Source organism: Bradysia coprophila (genome assembly GCF_014529535.1).
Source record: "Bradysia coprophila strain Holo2 chromosome IV unlocalized genomic scaffold, BU_Bcop_v1 contig_84, whole genome shotgun sequence".
Taxonomy (NCBI): domain Eukaryota; kingdom Metazoa; phylum Arthropoda; class Insecta; order Diptera; family Sciaridae; genus Bradysia; species Bradysia coprophila.
Window position 1 is genome coordinate 3,912,609 of NW_023503376.1, and position 21,445 is coordinate 3,934,053.

Here is a 21,445-nt window from a genome sequence, read left to right on the forward strand (position 1 = left end):
GAATAATGAGATATCTTATCTTGTTCTGCTGTTCTGGCAACCCAACCAACATCTTTGGAAGTCTGCTTTACGTATGATTTTGCAAGTGTGTCACCACAGGTTGCATCCCACAGTAAGCGTTTTTCTATTGATAAGGTAAAAGAATAGTACACGATAAAAAATGACCGTTCCAGATGCTGTAGAGCCCTCAGGAAAAAAGAAAAAATCTGCATTTTGGAACCAACTTTTTTTTCCAAGACATCTGTGGGCTTGCAGCACAAAAGTACTGGGTTCATTCATATTTGCAACGATAGTGGGTGAGGCCAACAACAACACCCCATACTCAGTTCCGTCGAGCAACGAAGCTGCAGAGAATCCGAACATTCACTATATTTTTACTTATAACTCTCGTGGATGTACTCGCACCAAGCAGTGCGTATACTCTACCTGTAGGTCTTTCCAAGGCCGACATTCGTACAACATTACAACTATTAAAAATAATTTTTTCTTGAGTTATTGTCGAAAAACTGTTTTCGGTACCCACTGACATGTCTTCACTTTTGAACGCTTTTCACAGAAAACAATTTTTTTTTTTAGAAAAAGTGAAAGACACGTGTTTCCTACAATTGAAAGACGAATCCAACGAGCTATCACTCATTAAAATCGGAGACCGCTTGTTCCCCAATCGCCTGAAGTCCTGGCGATATGACTCTTAAATTCTTTATGATATTTCTTTGTCTGGCTCGAAAGTTGTGGAACAATTTTTTTTTTTTGGAAAATTTAAAATTGTTTTTTCAGCCGAAAGCTATTCATACCTTTAAAGTCGAATATATCCACACAAAAAAACAATATCTTTCACATGCTACGTGCGTCGAAAATCGTACTTTTCAAGTTTCAAGCACTTCCTTCAACGCCAGGCCTCCCACTAAATTTTGCCCTGTCCGAAATTCGGACATTTCGGACAATTTGTATAAAATTTCGGACATTTCCAGAAAAAATTTCGGACAAATGTTTTCCAGTTTTCACTAAAGAATCACAATAGGAATAGTCTGTGAGACATTAAAAATCATTCCCTCACTAAATTTCAACGTTTTATATCAGCAGAATTTGGTGACAAATTCTAAACTCAAAAATTTGTTTGGAGTATATTTTGACGTGACATGAATTGATCATTAACTGGTATATAGGACTTGAAAAATGTTTTACTAAAAGTATTGTTAAATTTGAGGGTTAACTGAAACCTGGCTGAAAATATTTAAAAAAGAAAGAAAAAGTTTTAGAACGGCTTTCTTCAAATAAAACTAGTTGAACTTTCAGGCAACATACTTTTTTACCGCAGACGACTTCAATTCCAAAAATTTTGTACTAATGCTTAGAAATGTATTTTACTTTACTAGTGAGGGAATGTAGCCTTTCTCTCACTAGTGAAAACCCTTTCCCTCGCTCGTAAAGTAAAACGCCATACTATACACTGGTTTAGTAATGTACTATTGTTCGCACTTCAAATTTATGCTAGATGCCTAATACGTCGACCTTCAAAACATCAGTCGTATTTTTACTTTTCGAAGCTCGATACGCCACAGGCAGGCAGATTTTCTATTTAGTTCCAAGTAACTTAAAAAATTCGACAATAGAACGATAGTTCCCTTTTTTGAATTTGACTGCCTCCAGAAGTTAAAGTTATCCTGAAGAAACCAGGAGAGTGTGTCTATCTCATCGATTATTAAAATATCTATGTGAAGGCTCGGATTGTGACGAGTGAAATGAAAGTAGTTTCAGTTAAGGGCGGCTCGCAGGTTCGCTGATGGTAAATTTTAAAATCTGTAAAATCGTCTATAAGCGGACGCCTGAGTTTCTATGGTGAACGAAGAAAAACTTGCTGGAGACGATAGAGCGTGAAAAACTATGGAACAAATCCGTTGTTGGCGGAAAAAAAAATTGATAGCGGAGATCGCCGTAGAATATGGGTTTGAAAATGCAGACCTCCGCCAATTGCAATAGTTTTGTATGACCAGTTACCTCAGATCAAATTTTTAACACTTGGAGGCAATAGAGGAAGGATCAGTCTAATGCCTGAAACTACGATTTTTTCTTGAAACTAGAGTTTTCAGTCTTAAAAATTGTAACTCAACAGACCGTTATTAGCGGAATCTGCCCTTAACAAATTCAGTAACAATTTAATCAAATTAAAATCGTTTTTAGTAAAACACTTATTTAATTAGCGAATGACTGTTGTTGACTGATGGACGAATCTTAATTCAAATAATTCAAAGGGTTGTACATATGTACGTAAAATTAATTTACTCCCTCATCTATGTTGATATAAATTTTAAGACAAAGAATTGGTACATGGAAATTATAATTGAAAAATGTATGAAGCGCGCCGCAGGCGATTTTTTTTGTAGAGTCTTTTATAAGTTTCAATATTTAAATTCGGTCAGATCTTGAAGAAAATTTCGGACATTTCGGACAATTTCGGACAAATGTGTAAAATTTCGGACATTTCGGACAAGTGGGACGCCTGTTCAACGCCCTCGGCATGTAAAATCCAATACATAACTTGGGATAAAAATGAAAAGTTTAGCTTTCGTGTGTGTATTGACCTCGTCTACGCCTCGCATCAACAAAATTCACACGAAAACTCTACTTTTCATCTTTTTATCACCAGTCATTTAAAATACTACTTAATGTGACAACTTTCTTTTTTGGAGGAGTGTCGGTATTAGAATTACCCCAAAAAGTGTCCCGGAAAATTCATGAACGTTGAAGCCATTTTTCATAAAAATGGTGTAATTCGAAAGCTGCATTCAATTACTTCTGTTTTCAGCCGGCCGGCCGTGATCCATGTTCAGGAGCCTGAGATATGGCTTGGGTAAGTCTTTGATTTCGGTTCAAGGATTATGAAAAGTTCCATATTTGGGATGTTATCGACGATCATGTCCGGAGCGATAGCGGAGGACTTGACGCAGTCTAACTTCCAAAAAAAGAACGAAGAAATTTTTTTGAGACGCGGCAACTATATTATAGGCGAGAATTTAAGTTTCTTTCCTTTGGCCTGTATCACCACAAATCCTAATCTATCTTATTCGCGCTTCAAATACGAGCAAAACGAGCTATCACTCGACTATGTAACTTTAAAATTGCCGTAGATACATCGTTTTGAAGTTGGTCATTTTGATAGAAAATGCACCAAATTAACGTTTTGCAAACAATCAAAATCTTTCAACTTACTCTGTATATTTCTATCTATCTGTCTATCTGTCTATCTGTCTATCTGTCTATCTATCGACGGTCGATCTCGGAAACTAGTCAGCCAATCTTCATGAAATTTTGCAGGAACCTCAGGGTGGGCATAAAAATGAAAATGTGATACGCCATTACCCCAGGAAAAACCAGAATTTTGTTTTATTGGCCTCGAAGTGGTTTCTGAGTGTGGTTTTCGAGGGTCGGGAACGCGTTTTCGGGTGTAGCTTAGCTGTATTGAAACCTACAGAGGCGTGCGACCCATCAAATGAAAGGTATTCGTAACACGATTCGAACAAAAAAATAATTTAAAAAATTTAGGCAGATTCGTTTGAGCTAGAGTGATTAGAGTGACCAAATTTTGAGCTACTCGAGCGTAGGATGAAAGGACTAATATTTTTTTTGGGTTATGAGAGATAGAGAGTTATTTTCTTCGGCAAAGTCTCAGAGTTTTACGAGTAGAACAGAGGGGCATATGTAAAAAATGTCGAAAGTTGGAAATGGGTCAAATTCGTCAAATTTTCGAATTTCGTCAAATTTTCGAATTTCGTCAAATTTCGTCAAATTTTCGAATTTCGTCAAATTTTCGAATTTCGTTAAATTTCGTCAAATTTTCGAATTTCGTCAAATTTCGTCAAATTTTCGAATTTCGTTAAATTTCGTCAAATTTTCGAATTTCGTCAAATTTTGTCAAATTTTAGAATTTCGTCAAATTTCGTCAAATTTTCGAATTTCGTCAAATTTTTGAATTTCGTCAAATTTTCGATTTTCGTAAAATTTTTGAATTAAAACTGTAAGCTGTTATAAAAAGCAGTGTTGACTACACTTCTAAAACGACTGATATCCCAACAAAAATCTCTTCGAGAAAAGTGTGACGCAGTCTTTGAAATACAATTTCTAAAATGAATGATATCGCTAGAGTTGACGCTTTCAGCTTCGTTACGCAAAAATTAAATTTTACACCCAATTAGTTCAAACAAGCTGGCTTAGGTTTTCTCATCATCTGCCAAATAATTTAAAAAAAAAAAATTTTGACTGGAAACAACCAAAATTTTACCAAAAAAATCTGCGTCGCATGTGGCAGATAAATTTTCTTGCTGGTCTGTTCCTGAACATTTGCCACTTTGCGACGCAGATTTTTTTGGTAAAATTTTGGTTGTTTCCAGTCAAATTTTTTTTGGTAAAAATTATTTGGCAGATGATGAGAAAAACTAAGCCAGCTTGTTTGAACTAAAATTGGGTGTAAAATTTAATTTTTGCGTAACGAAGCTGAAAGCGTCAACTCTAGCGATATCATTCATTTTAGAAATTGTATTTCAAAGACTGCGTCACACTTTTCTCGAAGAGATTTTTGTTGGGATTTTTCTTTTAAAAATTCCAATGTTTTCTTACGAATGCTTTTTCGGACGACGTCACTCTTTTATCGGTCCCGTTCCCTGATGAAATTATTTTTTCTAATCCTGACGTCTCTACAGGAGACGTTTTTGTTCATTTTTTCGGCTAACATTTGGACTGGTAACATGTTTCCTAAACAAGGTCAGTTCCTAAAAATAAGTGTCTTCATGGTCCACTGTCTTCCCTATCCTAGAACTATCGAACTCCAGGAATTTAGACGATATTTGTGGTTCCTTTCTGAATTCTGTCTATGGAGTAAGGTAACAGCAGGTCAGTTCTTTCAGTTCATAAGACAAGAAAACCGTGCACATGTGGTGTCAATGGATAGCTTTCCAAAATTTCATGTTTTCGATCACCTCCCACTAACCATACAAGAATCGATGATTTTTTTCAAAAAGTAGTTCTAGTGGGGACGAGGGTTCAATACTTTACTAGCCACAGATTAGAAAGTCCAGTGTCCGAATTCGATAGAATGTTTTTGAAAAGAATCCCCCAATGAGAGGGCCGCAACAATGTGTTACGAAAATAAGAAGAAAAAACTTTTCCGTTTAACTGTTTCGCAGAAATGTTATGAAAATCACTCGTGCGTTTAATTGAATCTCAATACTATTCGACAATGTACACAAAATCGGTGCCAATGTTCACTTTGCCCGCCTCTACCGTGTCCAAATAAATTTCCTTCTTGCCAACATCGATCTTAAACACGCCAGTCTCCAGCAATACTTTGCCTTCCTTGTAGTCGTCGCATCGAGGAATTTTCCGCGGTCCCAAAATCGGATCAACAAAGCGCCAGATCTTCAAACCAGTCAGCTCTGTGAAATGTAAATCAATTTTGTTGGGCATCACCGAAGTCATTTCCATTTCCATTCACGTTTACCTTTCAGCTCAATAGCCTTTGCCACTTTCTCCAAGACTGTTTTGGTTGTGTCGCCATCGGAAATTCCAATGTTAACTCGAAACAGTCCCGACATCTGAACCGGATTGTCTAAAATCACTTGGACGGCAGGCTTACTGCTGAATTCGATGTATGGATGACCTGGTCGAACCTCTTCTCGGATTCGATCGGGGACATCTGATTCGGAAGTGTACTTCAGTTCCAACGATTCCAACTGGGGGGCATAAAAAATGGAGAAATTAGATCCACAAACGCCGGCGAGTGACTAACTTGATTTTCCCTTACATTCAACGTCCCCTTCAGATAGTCCAAGTTATTCTCCAATATTGCCCGTTCATCAAAGTCTAATGTTATAGACAGCGCATCTTTGCCACCTTTTCCGGTCGTATCCTCAACTCGTTCCCGGACTTGTATGGCAAATGGCATGACGCGTTTCATGTACTTCTTCAGAATGTCTTTGGTACCGAGTGCGGTGGAAATCACTTTATTATCCGGAAGACCGTTATTTTTCTCGTAAAGTTCACGCATCGTGTCCAAGACACAACTCTGCCATGGAGGGAACGTTTTTGCCACCCAAATGAGGCCGTTTGTCGGGCGTTGAGTGGGTGCAATTTCTTTGTCTTTGCCGCCCTTTCCTTTCGATTGTGTGGACTGGCGAAGGGTCAAGCGGAACGTATGAGCGGCTTCCATCAGATATTCGGAGCAACTGTTGGTGTAACGATTAACATTAGGGATTTCCGGTGCACACATTCCACATGCGCATTACAAACCGTATTTCACTTTCATTGATGTCTCCGACCTCCGGCCATTTCGCTTCGACAATTGACGTTTTATTGCCCAATAGAGTCCAGATATGATCGGACACATGAGGACAAATCGGTGCCAGTACCAAAGCTTGCCGACGAATGTATTCGAAGACCAAATCCACATGCATGCCACTTACGCCGCACAGTTCTCGATATTTATCTCTGGCCAATTGCATCTCGAAGAAGCCAAACCTGTTCGGCAATAAAAATCGTCGAATCAGCGATCTTCGTAATGGGAACGACCACAAGATGAACAAACCTGAGCGCTTCCTTAAACAGCAACTTGCTGTAGTACTCATCGGCCAGTTTCGTTTTCAAATTCATTTCGCTGATGAACACTCTGTCGTTGAACGTATCCTGTGGACCGGTACGGAGCAGCAGCTTCGACTCGATCATCTCTTTCACCCATTCGATGAACGTGTACAATCGCAATATGCCAGCATCGGCGGTAGATTCGACAAAATTAGCATCTTCGATGCTGTCACCGGCATCAGCCAAACACAGTCGGGTTCCATCCGCACTGTATTTAATAATGGCGTCGGTCAGTGTCAGGAAATTACCGTCGGATTTTGACATTTTAGCAGAATTGAGCAGAAGATGACCATTGCATCGGATGCCTGCGGTCGAAGAGAATCTTTGGTTGAGATGTCCGGTAAAAGTCAGTGCACCGCATAGTGCGAGTAGACGGCAGCACTTTTTACAGAAAATTAACAAATTGCACAGCAGACTCACCTTTTGGCCATTTGGTCTCATCGTTTGGCCACATAGCTGTGTGATTGTACAGGTAAAATGTCAAATGATTTTGCAGTAAATCCTTTCCGGAACATCGCAGATCGACTGGATACCAATACTCGAACTCACGTCTCATCAAGTCCAAGTGTTCTTTCTTGATTGTCGAGTCCGTTGGATATTTGGAACCACCAAAGTAAATGTAGTCCCAAACTTGCATGGTCATTTGCTGAAACAGACATCGAGAACGTCAACTTAACAACCGGGAAATAATGCTGAACGGACTTACGTCTGCGGTTATTCCTAACGGACTGGGTTTCTCTCCTTTAAATGAACCGCCCAACAGGAAATGTGCAATCGTGTAGAATGACATGTAGATCGTTGAATCGGACAGTGATTCAATCAACCACTGTTCATCCCACGGCAATTTCGTCCCTAAACCGTACGTTCTAGAGCACGCGTATTCGTGCAACCAATTCAGGACATGGTCAAAGTTCCTTCTCACTTCATCGTGGAAAACTTCAGCATTGCTCAAGCACTTGGCAGCCTCCTTGCGCCAATTCTCTTCGCCATAATTCAAATACCATTGGTTGCATAACGCAACCACACATTCGTCGGCCGACCGGGACATAATCGTTTTCTCCGGTTCGTAGTACGTTTCGGCATCGTTCTGTTGCAGCAATTTGTCTTTCAGATCCTTTTTGACATCTTGGACTTTTTTGCCGGCAAATTCGCCCACCAGCAGCACGCCATCGTAAAATCCCTTCAAATAAACGAGTTCCTTTGCATCGGCCAGTTTGTCCCGATCATTTTGACTTTGAATTTTGAATTGTTCATAAACGGTGACCGCACTCAAATTGCCCAGAGTGGGAACTTCGATAATTGGTATCGGTGCGAATGGAACAACCATTTCGTCGGCGACATTGTACTTTTTACGGAAATCGGCTTTCTTTTGCAAATCCAACAGAGCGGCGTAATCATCCGGTGAATCGGACGGCACACTAGTTACCACTCCGGTGCCCTTGTCTTCTTTTACGGATAACATTGGCAGTGCGTACACGGTCTTGTGTTGCGTTAATGGAGCCGAAAGAGCAACACCAATCAATTCAGAGCCGAGAATTTCGGCAAGAATTTCTACTTTTCCTTCAACAGCCGTGAATCCTTGATAAGACATGTTACGGGCAGCTCGATTGCTGCATATCCAAACTTCGTTCGATTTGACCGATTTGAAGGCGATGTATTTGATGTCTGGATGCAACCAACAGTTTGTCTGACCGTACATTGTTTCGGGACGAAGTGTTGCAGCTACGAGAACGATGGGTTCCTTGATTTGTCTGAAACGGAAACGGTTTTCAACGGACGCCTGGTAATGCGATTTTATTCCGGTGTATCTCACTTCAACTTGGCAGGAACATTTCCGGTGACTTTCATTTTGATCAGTGTATACTCTAACGGGCCCACACCTTCACCAGACGATCGATCGTGATCCATACACGGTTGACCATCTTTCGGTGAATAGATTGTGTACCGTTTGCCATACATTACTTTGCCGCGAGCTTTTAAATGGTTGAATTGCCAGCGAATGAACGAATCGTAAAAGGGATTGGCATCGGTGGTTAAGAACGTTCTCCGCCAATCGATCTACAAGGTGGGAAAATGTTGTAAAAATTGTCGAAAACTGGACAATGATGGCCGAGACATACATGGCTTCCGAGTCGTTTTAAATCCGCTACAGTCGCCGGTGGAAAGTAGTCCAGCCAATAGTCGGTGTTGGCGAACTTTTTGATTTCCTCGTCGGGTAAATTAAGACTTTGCATAATCTGCCACTGGTACTTCGCTGCTACTGTTTTCGCTGCCGCTTTACTCTAAACATAGTGACAACTGTATAAGTTTCGGTTCCGACCCTCTCTCGGTTCCTTGTTCCTCACCTTCTTTCCCTTACTCTTATCTTTCGGAATATCACCCTTTTCTTCCTTAACTACCGCATCACCAGTATCCTGCGGAAACACCGGTGGATAACCAAACGTTTCCATTTCCCTTTGCAGCTTATCCGCGCACGCTTTGATCGGCATTCCGGTACAGTGAAATCCCATCGGGAACAACACTTTCTTGCCCTTGAGCCGTTGATATCGCACAGCGAACTGTTGGGAAAAATTTTTGGTTTCGAAAATTGTGTCGTTTGACTCTCAAGTTCAAAGTCAATTTACATCAGCCTTGGACAGCGAAAACGAGTGGCCCAAATGCAAACGACCGTTCATGTACGGATAGGGAAATGTAACGAAATATTTTTCGTCGTCATTCTTCTTTGGAGCGGCGGGAGCATCGACTTCATTGATCTTCGACGATTCCCATATTTGTTGGACCTCTTCTTCGATTTTCTGCAGGTATTCAACTTTGAACGTTCCTTTGCGATCGACAACTGCCTGAAAAATGGAGAAAAGAAACTGTTAACCGCCGCTGACAGTTAATTGCAGTTTTAAATGTCGAATTTCTCAAATTGTCGCTCGATGCATTAGTTCCTACACAATCAACGTGAGCTAAAAAAAAATTGTCTTGGTGGGGCCAAGTGATGCAATTTCGATGTTATTTACATGTGGTTTGACATGGAAGGGAGGAAGTTGTGTAAATGTCGCATTTTTCTTCGTATTTTCTTAACTCAGTCCGACAATCATGTGAATCTATCGCTGCCGAATCAGACTCACCATTTTAATTGATTGAATTCCAATAAATTAACGGTATTCTTACAATTGTACGTTAAATTAACATGCCGTGCCGAAAAAAAGGCCACGACGATAAAAAGAATGCAAAACAAGTGACAGTTGGAGGTTATGGTTGTGAAGTTCTGGCAGGGTTGTCCAACGCAGATTGTCATTTCGATTTTTATGGATGCGGATTTTTATTCGAAAAAATTATGAAAGAGTTGGTGGCGATATAGGTGTTTGTTCCAAGTAACTGTAAACACGAACGAACACGATTTCATCCACAGAGATCGGCTTTCATATAAATATTGAAGAGATTATGTCTCTATGGATGAAATTTGACAATTCGTATGGCCTTGGAACAGACCTATAGGTTTCTTCCAAGGTCATTTCGAAATGTCAAATTTCATCCACAAATGGCTACTTTCAGGTTGACGAAAATTTTAACGAAAAATTTACAAAGAAATTTGTTGAAGTTTAGGTTATGTTCATCTCTGTGGATGAAATCGTCATGTTCGTGTTGTTAAATAACATTGGAACAAACCTATGAAAAGCAGTCGAACATCGTGAAAATATACCAGCAGATAAAGTGGTGATACTGACAGACTCGATGAATGGATGTGGGAGCCTAATTCATGGACTCGACGAAAATTACCTGTTATACACAAAATTGGAGCAATATGATAGACAGAAATTTCAAGATACAAAGATACAATGGATTCCTAAGTCATAAGGGAATCAAGGAAAATGAACTGGCGGACGAGACTATGCGAATAAAGGATGTCATTTAGAAATAACAGAGTTCTCTTGCTCTCTTGCTAGGAGTTAGCGTATATATGCTAAGTGCCTGGATGGAAGAGTATCAAGTATCGGCAAGGACCATTTCAAAGTCCAGAATAAAATAAGGAAGAGACAATGGTTTCAATGGCTAAATTTGAACGGGAACGAAATTAGAATTTTTACCAGATTGAGAGTCAGCAAATTAAAGACCAACAATAACCAATACCAGTGCGATGTATAGAATGACCTAGAACATATCATGTTACGATGTGAAAAGTTTCGAAGTTTAAGACAGTCGTTTCCAGTCAAAGTAATTCGCCAACAGACTTGCTTAGAGAAGTGAACATTGAAAAATATCGAGTGATAACCGCGTTTTATCGATCAGTAAAATTAGACCTTTAAAGAAGAATTCGATGCAGTTAAGAACGTGAACTGGTTGAGCACGGTCCAGCTGGACTTTACCACAAATATCAGAAAACAACAACAAAATTATGAAAATTTGCATTTCTGCAATAGGTTCCTGGTATCCAATGTAGATGGCACTCTGACATTTCGTATTTCGAACTGTCAATCGAACTGTCAAAAAACGTTTACAAACATTGTCATTGATTTTAAGAAGCTGTGATTGTGTCTGCAGATTCACTACGTTTTTGCCTATTTAAGAACCACCGTAAAATATAAAATCCCGTCAAAATGTCTTACATGTTACCGCATTTACACAATGGATGGCAGGTGGATCAAGCAATATTGTCGGAAGAGGACAGAGTTGTGGTGAGTTAAAATTACATAAAGGCGCTATCGAAATCAAGGTTCTTGGAGCCTCTGCAAGCAATTGTTTTATACTGTAGAAACTCTGCTTTAGAAAATTGTTTACATTGAACAAATGCGACAAAATAGAGCTAGGCACGCAGCTATATCAAGCTATATCACGTGGGTGTCACTAAATAATGGTTGAAGCGAATTCAGCAATGTTTTCTGTGTGTAACGATCATTGTGCTCAGTAAAATCAAGCAAAAAACTTAAATTCAGAGTATTCAGTATGCAGATCGGATGGGACTGAGCGTCAAAATTAGTGGAGGCTAATCATTCAAACCATTTTTCCACGTCTTCATTTTTTCTCGTTTTCTGTTCGTAGGTTATTCGATTCGGTCATGATTGGGACCCGGCTTGTATGAAAATGGATGAAGTTCTCTACAGCATAGCCGAGAAAGTGAAAAATTTCGCCATCGTTTACCTGGTCGATATCACTGAAGTTCCCGATTTTAACAAAATGTAAGACTTTCAGCGTCCATACCGTACAGCAATTTCACCAATGATCTCTTTTCCCAGGTACGAATTGTACGACCCGTGCACTGTCATGTTCTTTTTCCGCAACAAGCACATTATGATCGATTTGGGCACCGGAAATAATAACAAAATCAATTGGCCACTGGAGGATAAACAGGAAATGGTGGACATTGTCGAGACGGTGTATCGAGGTGCAAGAAAAGGCCGAGGTCTAGTCGTATCGCCCAAAGATTATTCGACGAAATATCGCTATTAGAATTGTATACCACCACTGATCCGAAGGGACAAAATAAATTTACGTTTTCTTTTCACATTAACATTGTGTTCGTAGATCTTTCAAAATGATGAATCGGCATGTTAACTAACATTCATTTCGACAGGAAAATGTACTAAAGGTCCGCGTTTTGATGTCACAAGAGAGTTAGACAATCCTAACACATTCCACTCAGATCAACATGGATCTGAAGTCTGCTCGAGGCACTGCAGTCTTTGATACAAAATCTTTTACTTCATTCGTTTTAGCATAAATTTGACTATATAGGGACACATTATATAAGTTACTTGCAGTTGATAACAATCGAGATAAATGAAAAATGATGAACATGTGAATGACAGCTGGCACCTGTACCTTTGGCAGAGAATACGAATAAATGTGCATTCTATCTCGCAAAAGGCGTATACCCGAATCCCGAATGATAGTATTACTGCATTATCAAGTTTTTATTCCAAGTTTTCGTTGATGTGATGGTGTCATAAACATTCGTTACCGGCAGTGTCTTCAGTGTCTTTGATACTTTTCCAATTTGTAATGTTAAATTGAGAATTCAGAGAGTTTTTTTTTATAGTTTCTGTCGACGCATCTTCTCTAATGCCGAGTTGGGTTCTTCAAACGTAATTCGATTGATAAACAATATTTCCTTTATTTGATTTCAGTATTATAGTTTGAGAAAAATGATTACAGCGTTAGCATATACGAAGCCAATGCTTGTTAGAGTCCAATGTGTCCTTTGGAACATGTATCTGGGTCGGTTTTTTCATTCCAATCGTCACACGTATGCCTCGACCGCGAGCTATATCCAAACATGCATGGTAATCGTTTGCATCGAGAGCTGATATAGCTGTTTGAAAAAATAAGCGTTGTCCATTTTGACCGACTCTTAATGCATTTCTGATTCCTTCCATGGTAACGCTGTCAGAGTACACATCCAGCGATTGTAAGATCGGTAGGTTCCGTACGATTCGCAATAGCGTGTCGTCTGTGATATCGTGTATAGACAGTTCTTTGATGGTTTTAAGTCGAATCAAACTTGGAACAAAATCGGTTGCGGCCAATATTGATAGATTTTCAAGTGGAATTCTATTTTCCGCAAAAGAGTCCATCAGTTGGCGAGCTGACATGCCTGGAACGTTACAAATGAGATCCAGGTTTCTTAATTGATGCAATCCACTCAAAACTGTAACATTCGCAGAAGTAAAATTTACATCGATGAAGATACAGAGGCTTTCTAGACAAGCCAAGCGATGGCCAATATTATCGAGAACGGATTGACTCGCTCGTAACGGATGCAATTTTAACAATCGAATTTGTGGATTACATTGGATAAATCTGATTAATCCATCGCCTTCTAATCCGTGAACATTGTGGAAATCAACGTCGGTCAAATGTGGAAATTCGCGTGCCAACCAGGCAGTACTTTCCATTGATACGTCGAACAATTTCAACTTTGTCAACTGGCGCGAAACGTTGAAGTTTTTTAACTCGACCCTGGATAGATCAAGTTGCTCGAGTGCCTGAAACGATGATCTCGTTATTTTCAAGTAAAACTCACCAAAACCGCTGATTGTCAACGATTTCAAATGTTCACAACAGTAGTAGGAAATCCTATCTATAATTTCAACGGTCTCCAGTCGATCCGTATCAGCGTCCTCCCACATTATTAACTGTATCGACTGAGCAAAGAGATACAGATACCTATACAATCGTTGCATCGTTAAAGATTGGTTCGTTGTTGTGACGCTGTCTGTTGACCCAACCATCCATTTGTCCTCGAAAATTCTAATTTTTCGACAATGTTGCGGGATGCATGTCTTTGCATTTTCTTGGAAACGAACACAAACTTCGGCAACATTAAAAAAATCTTCTATGTTGTCCACACGAGAGATAATTTGTTGGATGCAGAAATCGTTAAGAACATTCAAAATATGATTGGGAGGAATATCTTCGTTCATTTCGATATCACCCATCTATTACACGCTTCACTAAGTTAGGATTTATTCACCGATATAAATATTTAACTTTTCTATATATTTTTCGTTGACAAAAATCAGCAAGAACAAAGCACCCCGCAGTGTAATAGAAAGAAAATAGAGCAGTACTTTAATGGGTTGTGATTTTCGCCATCTTGTTTTTGGCAAAAATTGCATGTATGTAGAAAGACTAACAGATGACGCTAGGAGTAACTCTATGATAAATTTGAATATTTGTATGGAGGATGTGAGATTTTTCTGAATCTAAAAGTTTTGGAGTGCGGAAATCAAAGTTTTTGATTTTTCTTGTTAAAATTAAAATGTTTTCTGTCGTATAAAAATAGTTCCGCATGAAATTTCAAGAAAAAATAATTATTCACTGGAACTATTTTTAAACGATGCAGAACGTTTTATTTATAACGAGAAAAATCAAAAACCTCCATTTCCGTACTCCAAAATTTTTAAATTCAGAAAAATCTTACATCCTCCATACAAATATTCAAATTTATCATAGAGTTACTCGCAACGCCATCTGATTTCCCCTGATTTCCCCTCTCGTTGAACGAAACTATATCACAACCCATCGAAGTATGCGAATATTTCCATAGACTGTTATGATCAGAGCGAGAGATCCGAAGACTAGTTAATTTAACTTGCCTTGGGGTACTTGTCAAAATATTGCTTTCTCTTTCAACGTGTTACGTTGAGAGCGAGAGGACCGAAGACCAGTTTATTATAAGTTGCCTTGGGGTACTTGTCAAAATATTTCTATCTCTTTCATCATAACACTCTATACCTTTTTTTCATAATATCATTGCAAAATTACCATTAAGGCTGCTAATGGTATTATTGGTATCAAAAAACTACTCTATTTGACGTGGTAAAACCTCTATTACCCTGCTTTGGCAAGAAACTTGTTTGCGTATCAGTGTATATATATATTAGGAAGTGTCATGTTGACATTTGAATAAGTCTCATTTAGTTTTTGCACATTGTAAATAACGTGTTTCAAAAGTCTTGTCGCTCAGCAGATATTGGTCTGATTGCAAAACTAATTACCTTGCCGGACTCATGAGATCTCGCGCTACACACTGGCATTTTGTTTTATCAAAATCCATCGCGTAAAAAATATAATTTTCTTCCAGGTGGCAGTTGTCAAACTTATACGACAATTCCAAAGCACCTAGCAGGGTAATAGATGCCAGTTTGTATTTCCATAATGACTGTGAATGATTACTTGACATGCTGGGCTTCTATGATTAAAGTAATTTAAAAAATTTCGGATTTTGTTGTAAAACGAGCGTTAGCTGCGACTGAGCCCCGTACGAACCCGTATATCTATTGCGTACGTGACCCTAGTGCGTCTGTCACCTTATTGCGCCCGTTAATGTAGTTAAAGTAAAATTATTATGAAATGTGTACAACTTAGAAATTACGCATAGCGCAATAACGAAGACCTTACGACGTTCCTTTCAAATAAAACAAAAATTTAAAATAGCCCTAAAATTTTAATTTATTGAGTATAAATACACATAGGGCCTAGTATCGGCCTCAGTCCGAGGATCCAATTTTTTTTTTTCAACTACATTCTATTCGGCCTTTGATTACCTTCCAAATGAAACAAAAAATACGAAAAATGGATGAAATTTACTCGAGTTGTATGTAAAATACACATAGGGCCCTAGTAGCGGCCTTAGTCCGAGGACCCAAATTTAATTTTTTTTTCAATAACATTCTATTCGGTGTTCGATTATCTTTCAAATGAAACAAAAATTACGAAGAACGGATGAAATTTACTCGATTTCTATGTAAAATACACATAGGGCCATAGTACTGGCCTTAGTCCAAGGACCCAAATTTATTTATTTTTCAACAACATTCTATTCGGCCTTCGACTACCTTTTAAATGAAACAAAAATTAGAAAAAAAGAGCAAAATTTACTCGAGTTATATGCAAAATATATATAGAGCCGAGTAGACTTTCACTTCTAAGGCCCCAACTCTCGGTCCACTCACCCGATTTAAAAAAACTTTTTTTTCCTGGATTGGTATTGACAATACATCGCTTATTTTGCCATAGATATTATTGCTCAATATAGAGTTGAACCAAGTTTTCATATTTTTGTTCAATGTTCGACAAAGAGAAGATTCTCAATGAGTCTTTGGATCACGGTTCCTACTGATCAGAATGTTTCACAAAAAAAGCATTCTTTGTGGAACAGTTTAGCCGTTTCCGATTGTGATGCACCGAAGCAGGGCTGTGACCGAAGGCTCGGATATGCAAACTCTACACTTGTCAAAATAACCGTTTTCAAAACGAGTTGCTTAAAACCACACGAGTGAGTTCGCGAGTTCACAAAATTGATTCCGATTGTAATGTGGCAGCATCCAATGTATATGCCCAGGGACCTGACAGTTCAAAACCAAAAGTGATCAAGAAGACACTAGCAGATTCTTGAATACCAAAAGATTATTCTAAATTAATGTATAATTTCACAACATATATGTCGCGCTATTTGATTCACTGCCAGACTAATAATAAACATAAAAAATGCCGATGCAACAAAACCAACAAAACAATCTGTTGTTGCATTATGTGTGAGATTTAGAGCAATTCTATTCGGTAAATTCCATCAGGTAAACAGGACAAACAACAGCTTCTCGGTTGTACGAAAACGTCTTTATTTAGTGATCTTTCTGTGACGACATAATGAAACGGACTGACTCGTCCAGCGCTTACACGATAGTTATTTGGATCACAAGGGCAGCAACTCTCGCACACGGTTGAATTTCTTTACGTCGTCCCGTGTGATCCACATAACTTTTTATCACGAGAACTACGAAAATTGTAATTGAGGCACATAAATTCGAAGAAATGCGTTATCGTATGATGAACTAAACCAAAATATGCTTACATTTGCGGGGGTCCAGGGGGCGGCAGCCCCCTGGTATAAGAAAATATTAATATTATCAACCATCACAACAATCAGACGTAAAAACAACAACAATATCCTTTGAATTATTCGTCATCAACTTTGTATGTTAACATTAATCAGAGCACTGGCGCACGGTTTGTTCAATATTGATCAAAGTAAACATCTTGACAAGATTTGACTTTCGCATTATGTACATCGACTTTCGCATTATGTACATAGACTTTCGTATTATGTATTAACCGATTTCGATACATAACTTGCATTTTTTTACTTTCGCTTCCCGTTTGGGAACCGAAAATTACAATTTTCGTAGTTCGTGTGATGAAAAACATATTGCTAGACTTATTGTGTATGTGTGCGTGCGTTCGTGTATCATATTGAATGCAGTAGAACGTTTACAAATAAACTCAACACATTGAATAGTTATTTTCATGCTTCGGGGCCGAAAATGAGGGCAATTTTTCGAATTTTCTCGGGTTTCCGGCCCTCTGCATGAAAACTTACATGTGTACCTGTTTTGGACGGTTGATTTAAGGCACTTTCGCTTGTAAGCCTCACTTCGTTCGGCCTACAATCCGCGAAATCGCCTAAAATCAATCGTCCAAAACAGGTACACAAATAACCATTGGATCACAAGGGACGAAAGTAAAGAAATTGAACCGTGTGCGAGAGTTGCTGCCCGCGCCGAAGGCAAGGGCCGCAATCGCACAGGTTGAATTTCTTTACGTCGTCCCGTGTGATCCACATAACTTTTTATCACGAGAACTACGAAAATTGTAATTGAGGCACATAAACTCGAAGAAATGCGTTATCGTATGATGAATTAAACCAAAATATGTTGACATTTGCGGGGGTCCAGGGGGCGGCAGCCCCCTGGTATAAGAAAATATTAACATTATCAACCATCACAATAATCAGACGTAAAAACAACAACAATATCCTTTGAATTATTCGTCATCAACTTTGTATGCTAACATTAATCAGAGCACTGGCGCACGGTTTTTTCAATATTGATCAAAGTAAACACCATGACAAGATTTGACTTTCGCATTATGTACATCGACTTTCGCATTATATACATAGACTTTCGCATTATGTATTAACCGATTTCGATACATAACTTGCATTTTTTTACTTTCGCTTCCCGTTTGGGAACCGAAAATTACAATTTTCGTAGTTCGTGTGATGAAAACATTTATAAACGAATCTAGTCTGTAGCATCACTGGCAACACTACTGTTTTGACGACATGTTGACAAACTACTTCAACCGTTTTGTTTTTGTGAAGTGCTAGATTCATATTTTGCGTAAAATTTGTCGATTTTGGTGGTGTTACAATAAATTTTGCTGTGAAGTGAAGTGAATACATGATAATAAAGACAAAAGTGTTGATTGTTTTTGAAAATTAGTGAAAATGCAAAAATTCAAATTGTTTGGCCATAAGTGTTCGCACAGCACTGCTACTAGCATTAACACTGAATTGACAAGTGTCAAATTTGGAGGCTTTAGTGATACGAGCTACCGCTTAGGATTGTTTGTGTTGTATGTTTTAACTCATACAACGAAAACAAGTCATCTATATGTATAACAGAAACGCAGTGCCTACTGTGATTTCATCAGCCTCCGAATATTTTCTATGTTCGTGCTAGTAGTAGTGCTGTGGTGTTCGTCGAAGTTGAAAAAATTGAAATTATGGCTGTAGACAAAATGGCCGTCACTTTTATTTTTGTGTTTTTATTTTAGTTTTTTCGAAAGATTTTAATGAATTTTCTTAGATTGGTGTGCACTTAATTCAAGTGACAGATCACAATCTTTGTCACTTGAATTAAGTGCACACCAATCAAAACTAAAATAACATCGCTAGTATTGTTTCGATTTCAGTGCTAAAGAATATTTCATGTGATACATTTTTGCTGATAAGTAATGAAAATCTGCTAGTATGGAATGATAATCTCCTGGTATGTAATGAATTTTCACTTTTGATGTAATGAAAAAGTTCCCACATGTAACGACCGCTTTCCGCGGGTTGGAAATGTACGTGTAACAATATTCCGGGTGGATAGGCAATATAATAAAATCTGTATACTTATTTATACTGTTTTTGTATTGAGAAAGGTCGAAAATAGGTGTTTTTATACACTGCACATTTCACGTATTTGATTGTGTGGTTTTTTGTACTTTTTCTTCGATTTTTTTTCTTCGCTCGGGCGACACAAACAATTGTGTTTTGCTTATTTTTTCCTCAATATTTATTTATTTCATTGAAAGTACATAACTAGTAGAATTTCGTAGTTCTTTAAACACCTGGATGCTTGGTGTAGAACATCAAATAATAGTGGTCGGAACTTGTATCCTGATTAAAAGGGAGATATTTTCAATGTTACACTTTGAAGCATTGACAAGAGAGTGCCATAACACAAGAAACAGAAACTTACTCTTGTAATGGTTCAACCAGTGATGGTGCGTTCGACGTTGTAGTGTTTGTTACTTCTGGCAATGTAGTTGTGTTCGTTCGATTTCTGTGATGATGATGGTGATGACGATGACTGGGTCTGTGTCTGTGATGACTGCCTTCGTTGCCGGTTCTCTCGTTCTGAGGCATCGTTTGTGTTTCCAGGCAGGTAGATGTAACTGGCTGCCTACGCTCTCCGTCATTCGAATCGTCACTATCACTAATGTTCATACGACGCATTTCTTTTTCACGTCTCAACCAATATCGTCGATTGTGTCTACGCCATTTCCAATTATTGCATCGACGTCCCTCGGCAACTGATGTTTCATTTGATGAATTCACGTTTTCCTCTTGGCTATCGGCTAGTTCGTCATCCTCGGTAGCTGCACCTTCGATGGTATTTTCATTTTGTTGCTGTTGTTCACCTTGTCCACTCAGTTCATCGCTAGCGGATCTGTGGCCCTCGGGTTGTGCAAATGAAGCAACCACACAGACAATAAGGAAAATAATTTGAATTTTCATTTTTATTCTTTATGACTTAATCACACTGGTCTGTTGTTAACTAACTCCAGATGACAAAATATGAACCGTATTTATATTCGCGAGATAATCAAGCCACATATTCATGAGCAGACCTGATGTCGTCAATCTAACCTTTTGAACTTTTTCGCGTTCTTATGAAACGGGCTATCAGTTAAATTAAGTTGTTTGTTGAGCGGACTAAATATTATTCGTTTCGTTCGTTTGAATTGGCTTGCAGATCTATTCGCAGAAGAAATTTATCTGTTGTTTGCCTTTAGTGGTTACAGCACGCGTTTATAGTAGCATATTCAAATAATTGTTGATCCATCCAAGTAAAATTGATTTAGTCATTGACCGGGTCGGGTATTCCCAAATCGGAGAAAATATTTTCGTATTTATCAGTTACGCATTTTCCGTAAGTCCGAATCTCCATTTTTTTGTCGAAATCGAATCCCTGGGATAGGGAAACCTTTTGTGGTAGCGCAGAGGAATTATGCCACCGAAACAGCTTTAAATTCTTAAAGTTCAATTGGTATGAATGGTGTTTAACCTCAGCTTCGCCTCGACTTGACAATCGTCATTGATTCATTAACAAAAATAAGAACATGGATGGCAAGGATTGTGTGTAGCACAGCTGTGAAGTTGACCTCCTTCTGCCAAAGAAAAAGCTTAGGTAATTTCGCCCAACGAATGTATTCCTAACATTATACGTATTCCCAACGTACACATAGATTTAAATGAAATGTCGTCAAAGCAGTCTCACATTCGAATACCACACCACTCGAAACTGAAATGCATTTTTGCATAAATTTTGATTTATTGAAGCAGTTTTTTTTGTAGATTACAGATTGCAGAATAATAATAAAATCTGTTCCACGACACCATGTGTACCCATACTAAATTAAAATTATGTCAAGTCGTAGGTGTAACACACTGTACTCACTTGTATATGCTATCATAATATTACATCTTTAATTGACATTGTCGTATGGAGTGTGAATAAATATTGGCATTATTGAAATATTGGCATTTATGGTGTATGTTGATACCTGCGATTTATGAGTCGGAATATCACGAGTGCAGCGGCTATTAATTCAGATGTAACTTGAACAAAACAACGAGCCATCAGAACAGTCGGAGCGTTTGCTGCGACTGAGCCCCGTACAAACCCGTATATCTATTGCGTACGTGACCCTAGTGCGTCTGTCACCCTACTTTGACCGTAAGCCTATTGCGCCGGTTAATGTAGTTAAAGTAAAATTATTATGTACTTTGTGCATCTTACAAATTGCGCCCCGTACGACGTTCCTTTCAAATGAAACAAAAATTTCAAATCGCCCTAAAATTTTATTTTTCTGAAGGGCCTAGTATCGGCCTCAGTCCGAGGACCCAAATTTAAAATTTTTTTCAACTAAATTCTATTCGGCATTTGATTACCTCCCAAATGAAACAAAAATTACGAAAAACGGATGAAAT

At 38.5% G+C, this 21,445-nt stretch overlaps 3 protein-coding genes across 4 annotated transcripts; 1 reads left to right on the forward strand and 2 right to left on the reverse strand.

Moving 5' to 3' along the window:
* Positions 1 to 5,164: 5,164 nt before the first annotated feature.
* LOC119072912 (leucine--tRNA ligase, cytoplasmic) lies at positions 5,165 to 9,881 on the reverse strand. Its single transcript, XM_037178231.1, has 12 exons — positions 9,750 to 9,881; positions 9,255 to 9,470; positions 8,976 to 9,188; positions 8,751 to 8,912; positions 8,444 to 8,688; positions 7,337 to 8,381; positions 7,051 to 7,276; positions 6,578 to 6,935; positions 6,283 to 6,510; positions 5,798 to 6,218; positions 5,495 to 5,726; positions 5,165 to 5,429 (listed from the first exon to the last, which is right to left on the reverse strand). The coding sequence occupies exons 1-12, from the start codon at positions 9,750 to 9,752 to the stop codon at positions 5,224 to 5,226; spliced, it is 3,555 nt and encodes a 1,184-aa protein (XP_037034126.1). The 5' UTR covers positions 9,753 to 9,881; the 3' UTR covers positions 5,165 to 5,223.
* A 1,229-nt stretch (positions 9,882 to 11,110) lies between these two features.
* Positions 11,111 to 12,130, forward strand: LOC119072941 (thioredoxin-like protein 4A). Its single transcript, XM_037178268.1, has 3 exons — positions 11,111 to 11,297; positions 11,662 to 11,798; positions 11,856 to 12,130. The coding sequence occupies exons 1-3, from the start codon at positions 11,220 to 11,222 to the stop codon at positions 12,067 to 12,069; spliced, it is 429 nt and encodes a 142-aa protein (XP_037034163.1). The 5' UTR covers positions 11,111 to 11,219; the 3' UTR covers positions 12,070 to 12,130.
* A 7,090-nt stretch (positions 12,131 to 19,220) lies between these two features.
* Positions 19,221 to 20,026, reverse strand: LOC119072940 (lateral signaling target protein 2 homolog). Of its 2 annotated transcripts, XM_037178267.1 has the most exons (3): positions 19,542 to 20,026; positions 19,431 to 19,487; positions 19,221 to 19,348 (listed from the first exon to the last, which is right to left on the reverse strand). In XM_037178267.1, the coding sequence occupies exons 1-3, from the start codon at positions 19,967 to 19,969 to the stop codon at positions 19,321 to 19,323; spliced, it is 513 nt and encodes a 170-aa protein (XP_037034162.1). In that variant the 5' UTR covers positions 19,970 to 20,026; the 3' UTR covers positions 19,221 to 19,320. The 2 variants fall into 2 exon arrangements, with proteins under 2 accessions (XP_037034162.1, XP_037034161.1); XM_037178266.1 differs by having other exon boundaries at positions 19,431 to 20,024.
* Between the last annotated feature and the right edge of the window lie 1,419 nt (positions 20,027 to 21,445).

Coding starts and splice junctions, on each gene's coding strand:
- LOC119072940 (XM_037178266.1), bottom strand. CDS start 19,969: ATGAAAATTCAAATTATTTTCCTTATTGTCTGTGTGGTTGCTTCATTT. Junction 19,349..19,430: donor CTGGTTGAACCATTACAAGA/GTAAGTTTCTGT, acceptor CCTTTTAATCAG/GATACAAGTTCCGACCACTA.
- LOC119072912 (XM_037178231.1), bottom strand. Junction 6,511..6,577: donor CTGTTTAAGGAAGCGCTCAG/GTTTGTTCATCT, acceptor ATTGCCGAACAG/GTTTGGCTTCTTCGAGATGC. Junction 6,219..6,282: donor ATCAATGAAAGTGAAATACG/GTTTGTAATGCG, acceptor TTACACCAACAG/TTGCTCCGAATATCTGATGG.
- LOC119072941 (XM_037178268.1), top strand. CDS start 11,220: ATGTCTTACATGTTACCGCATTTACACAATGGATGGCAGGTGGATCAA. Junction 11,298..11,661: donor CGGAAGAGGACAGAGTTGTG/GTGAGTTAAAAT, acceptor TTCTGTTCGTAG/GTTATTCGATTCGGTCATGA. Junction 11,799..11,855: donor GTTCCCGATTTTAACAAAAT/GTAAGACTTTCA, acceptor CTCTTTTCCCAG/GTACGAATTGTACGACCCGT.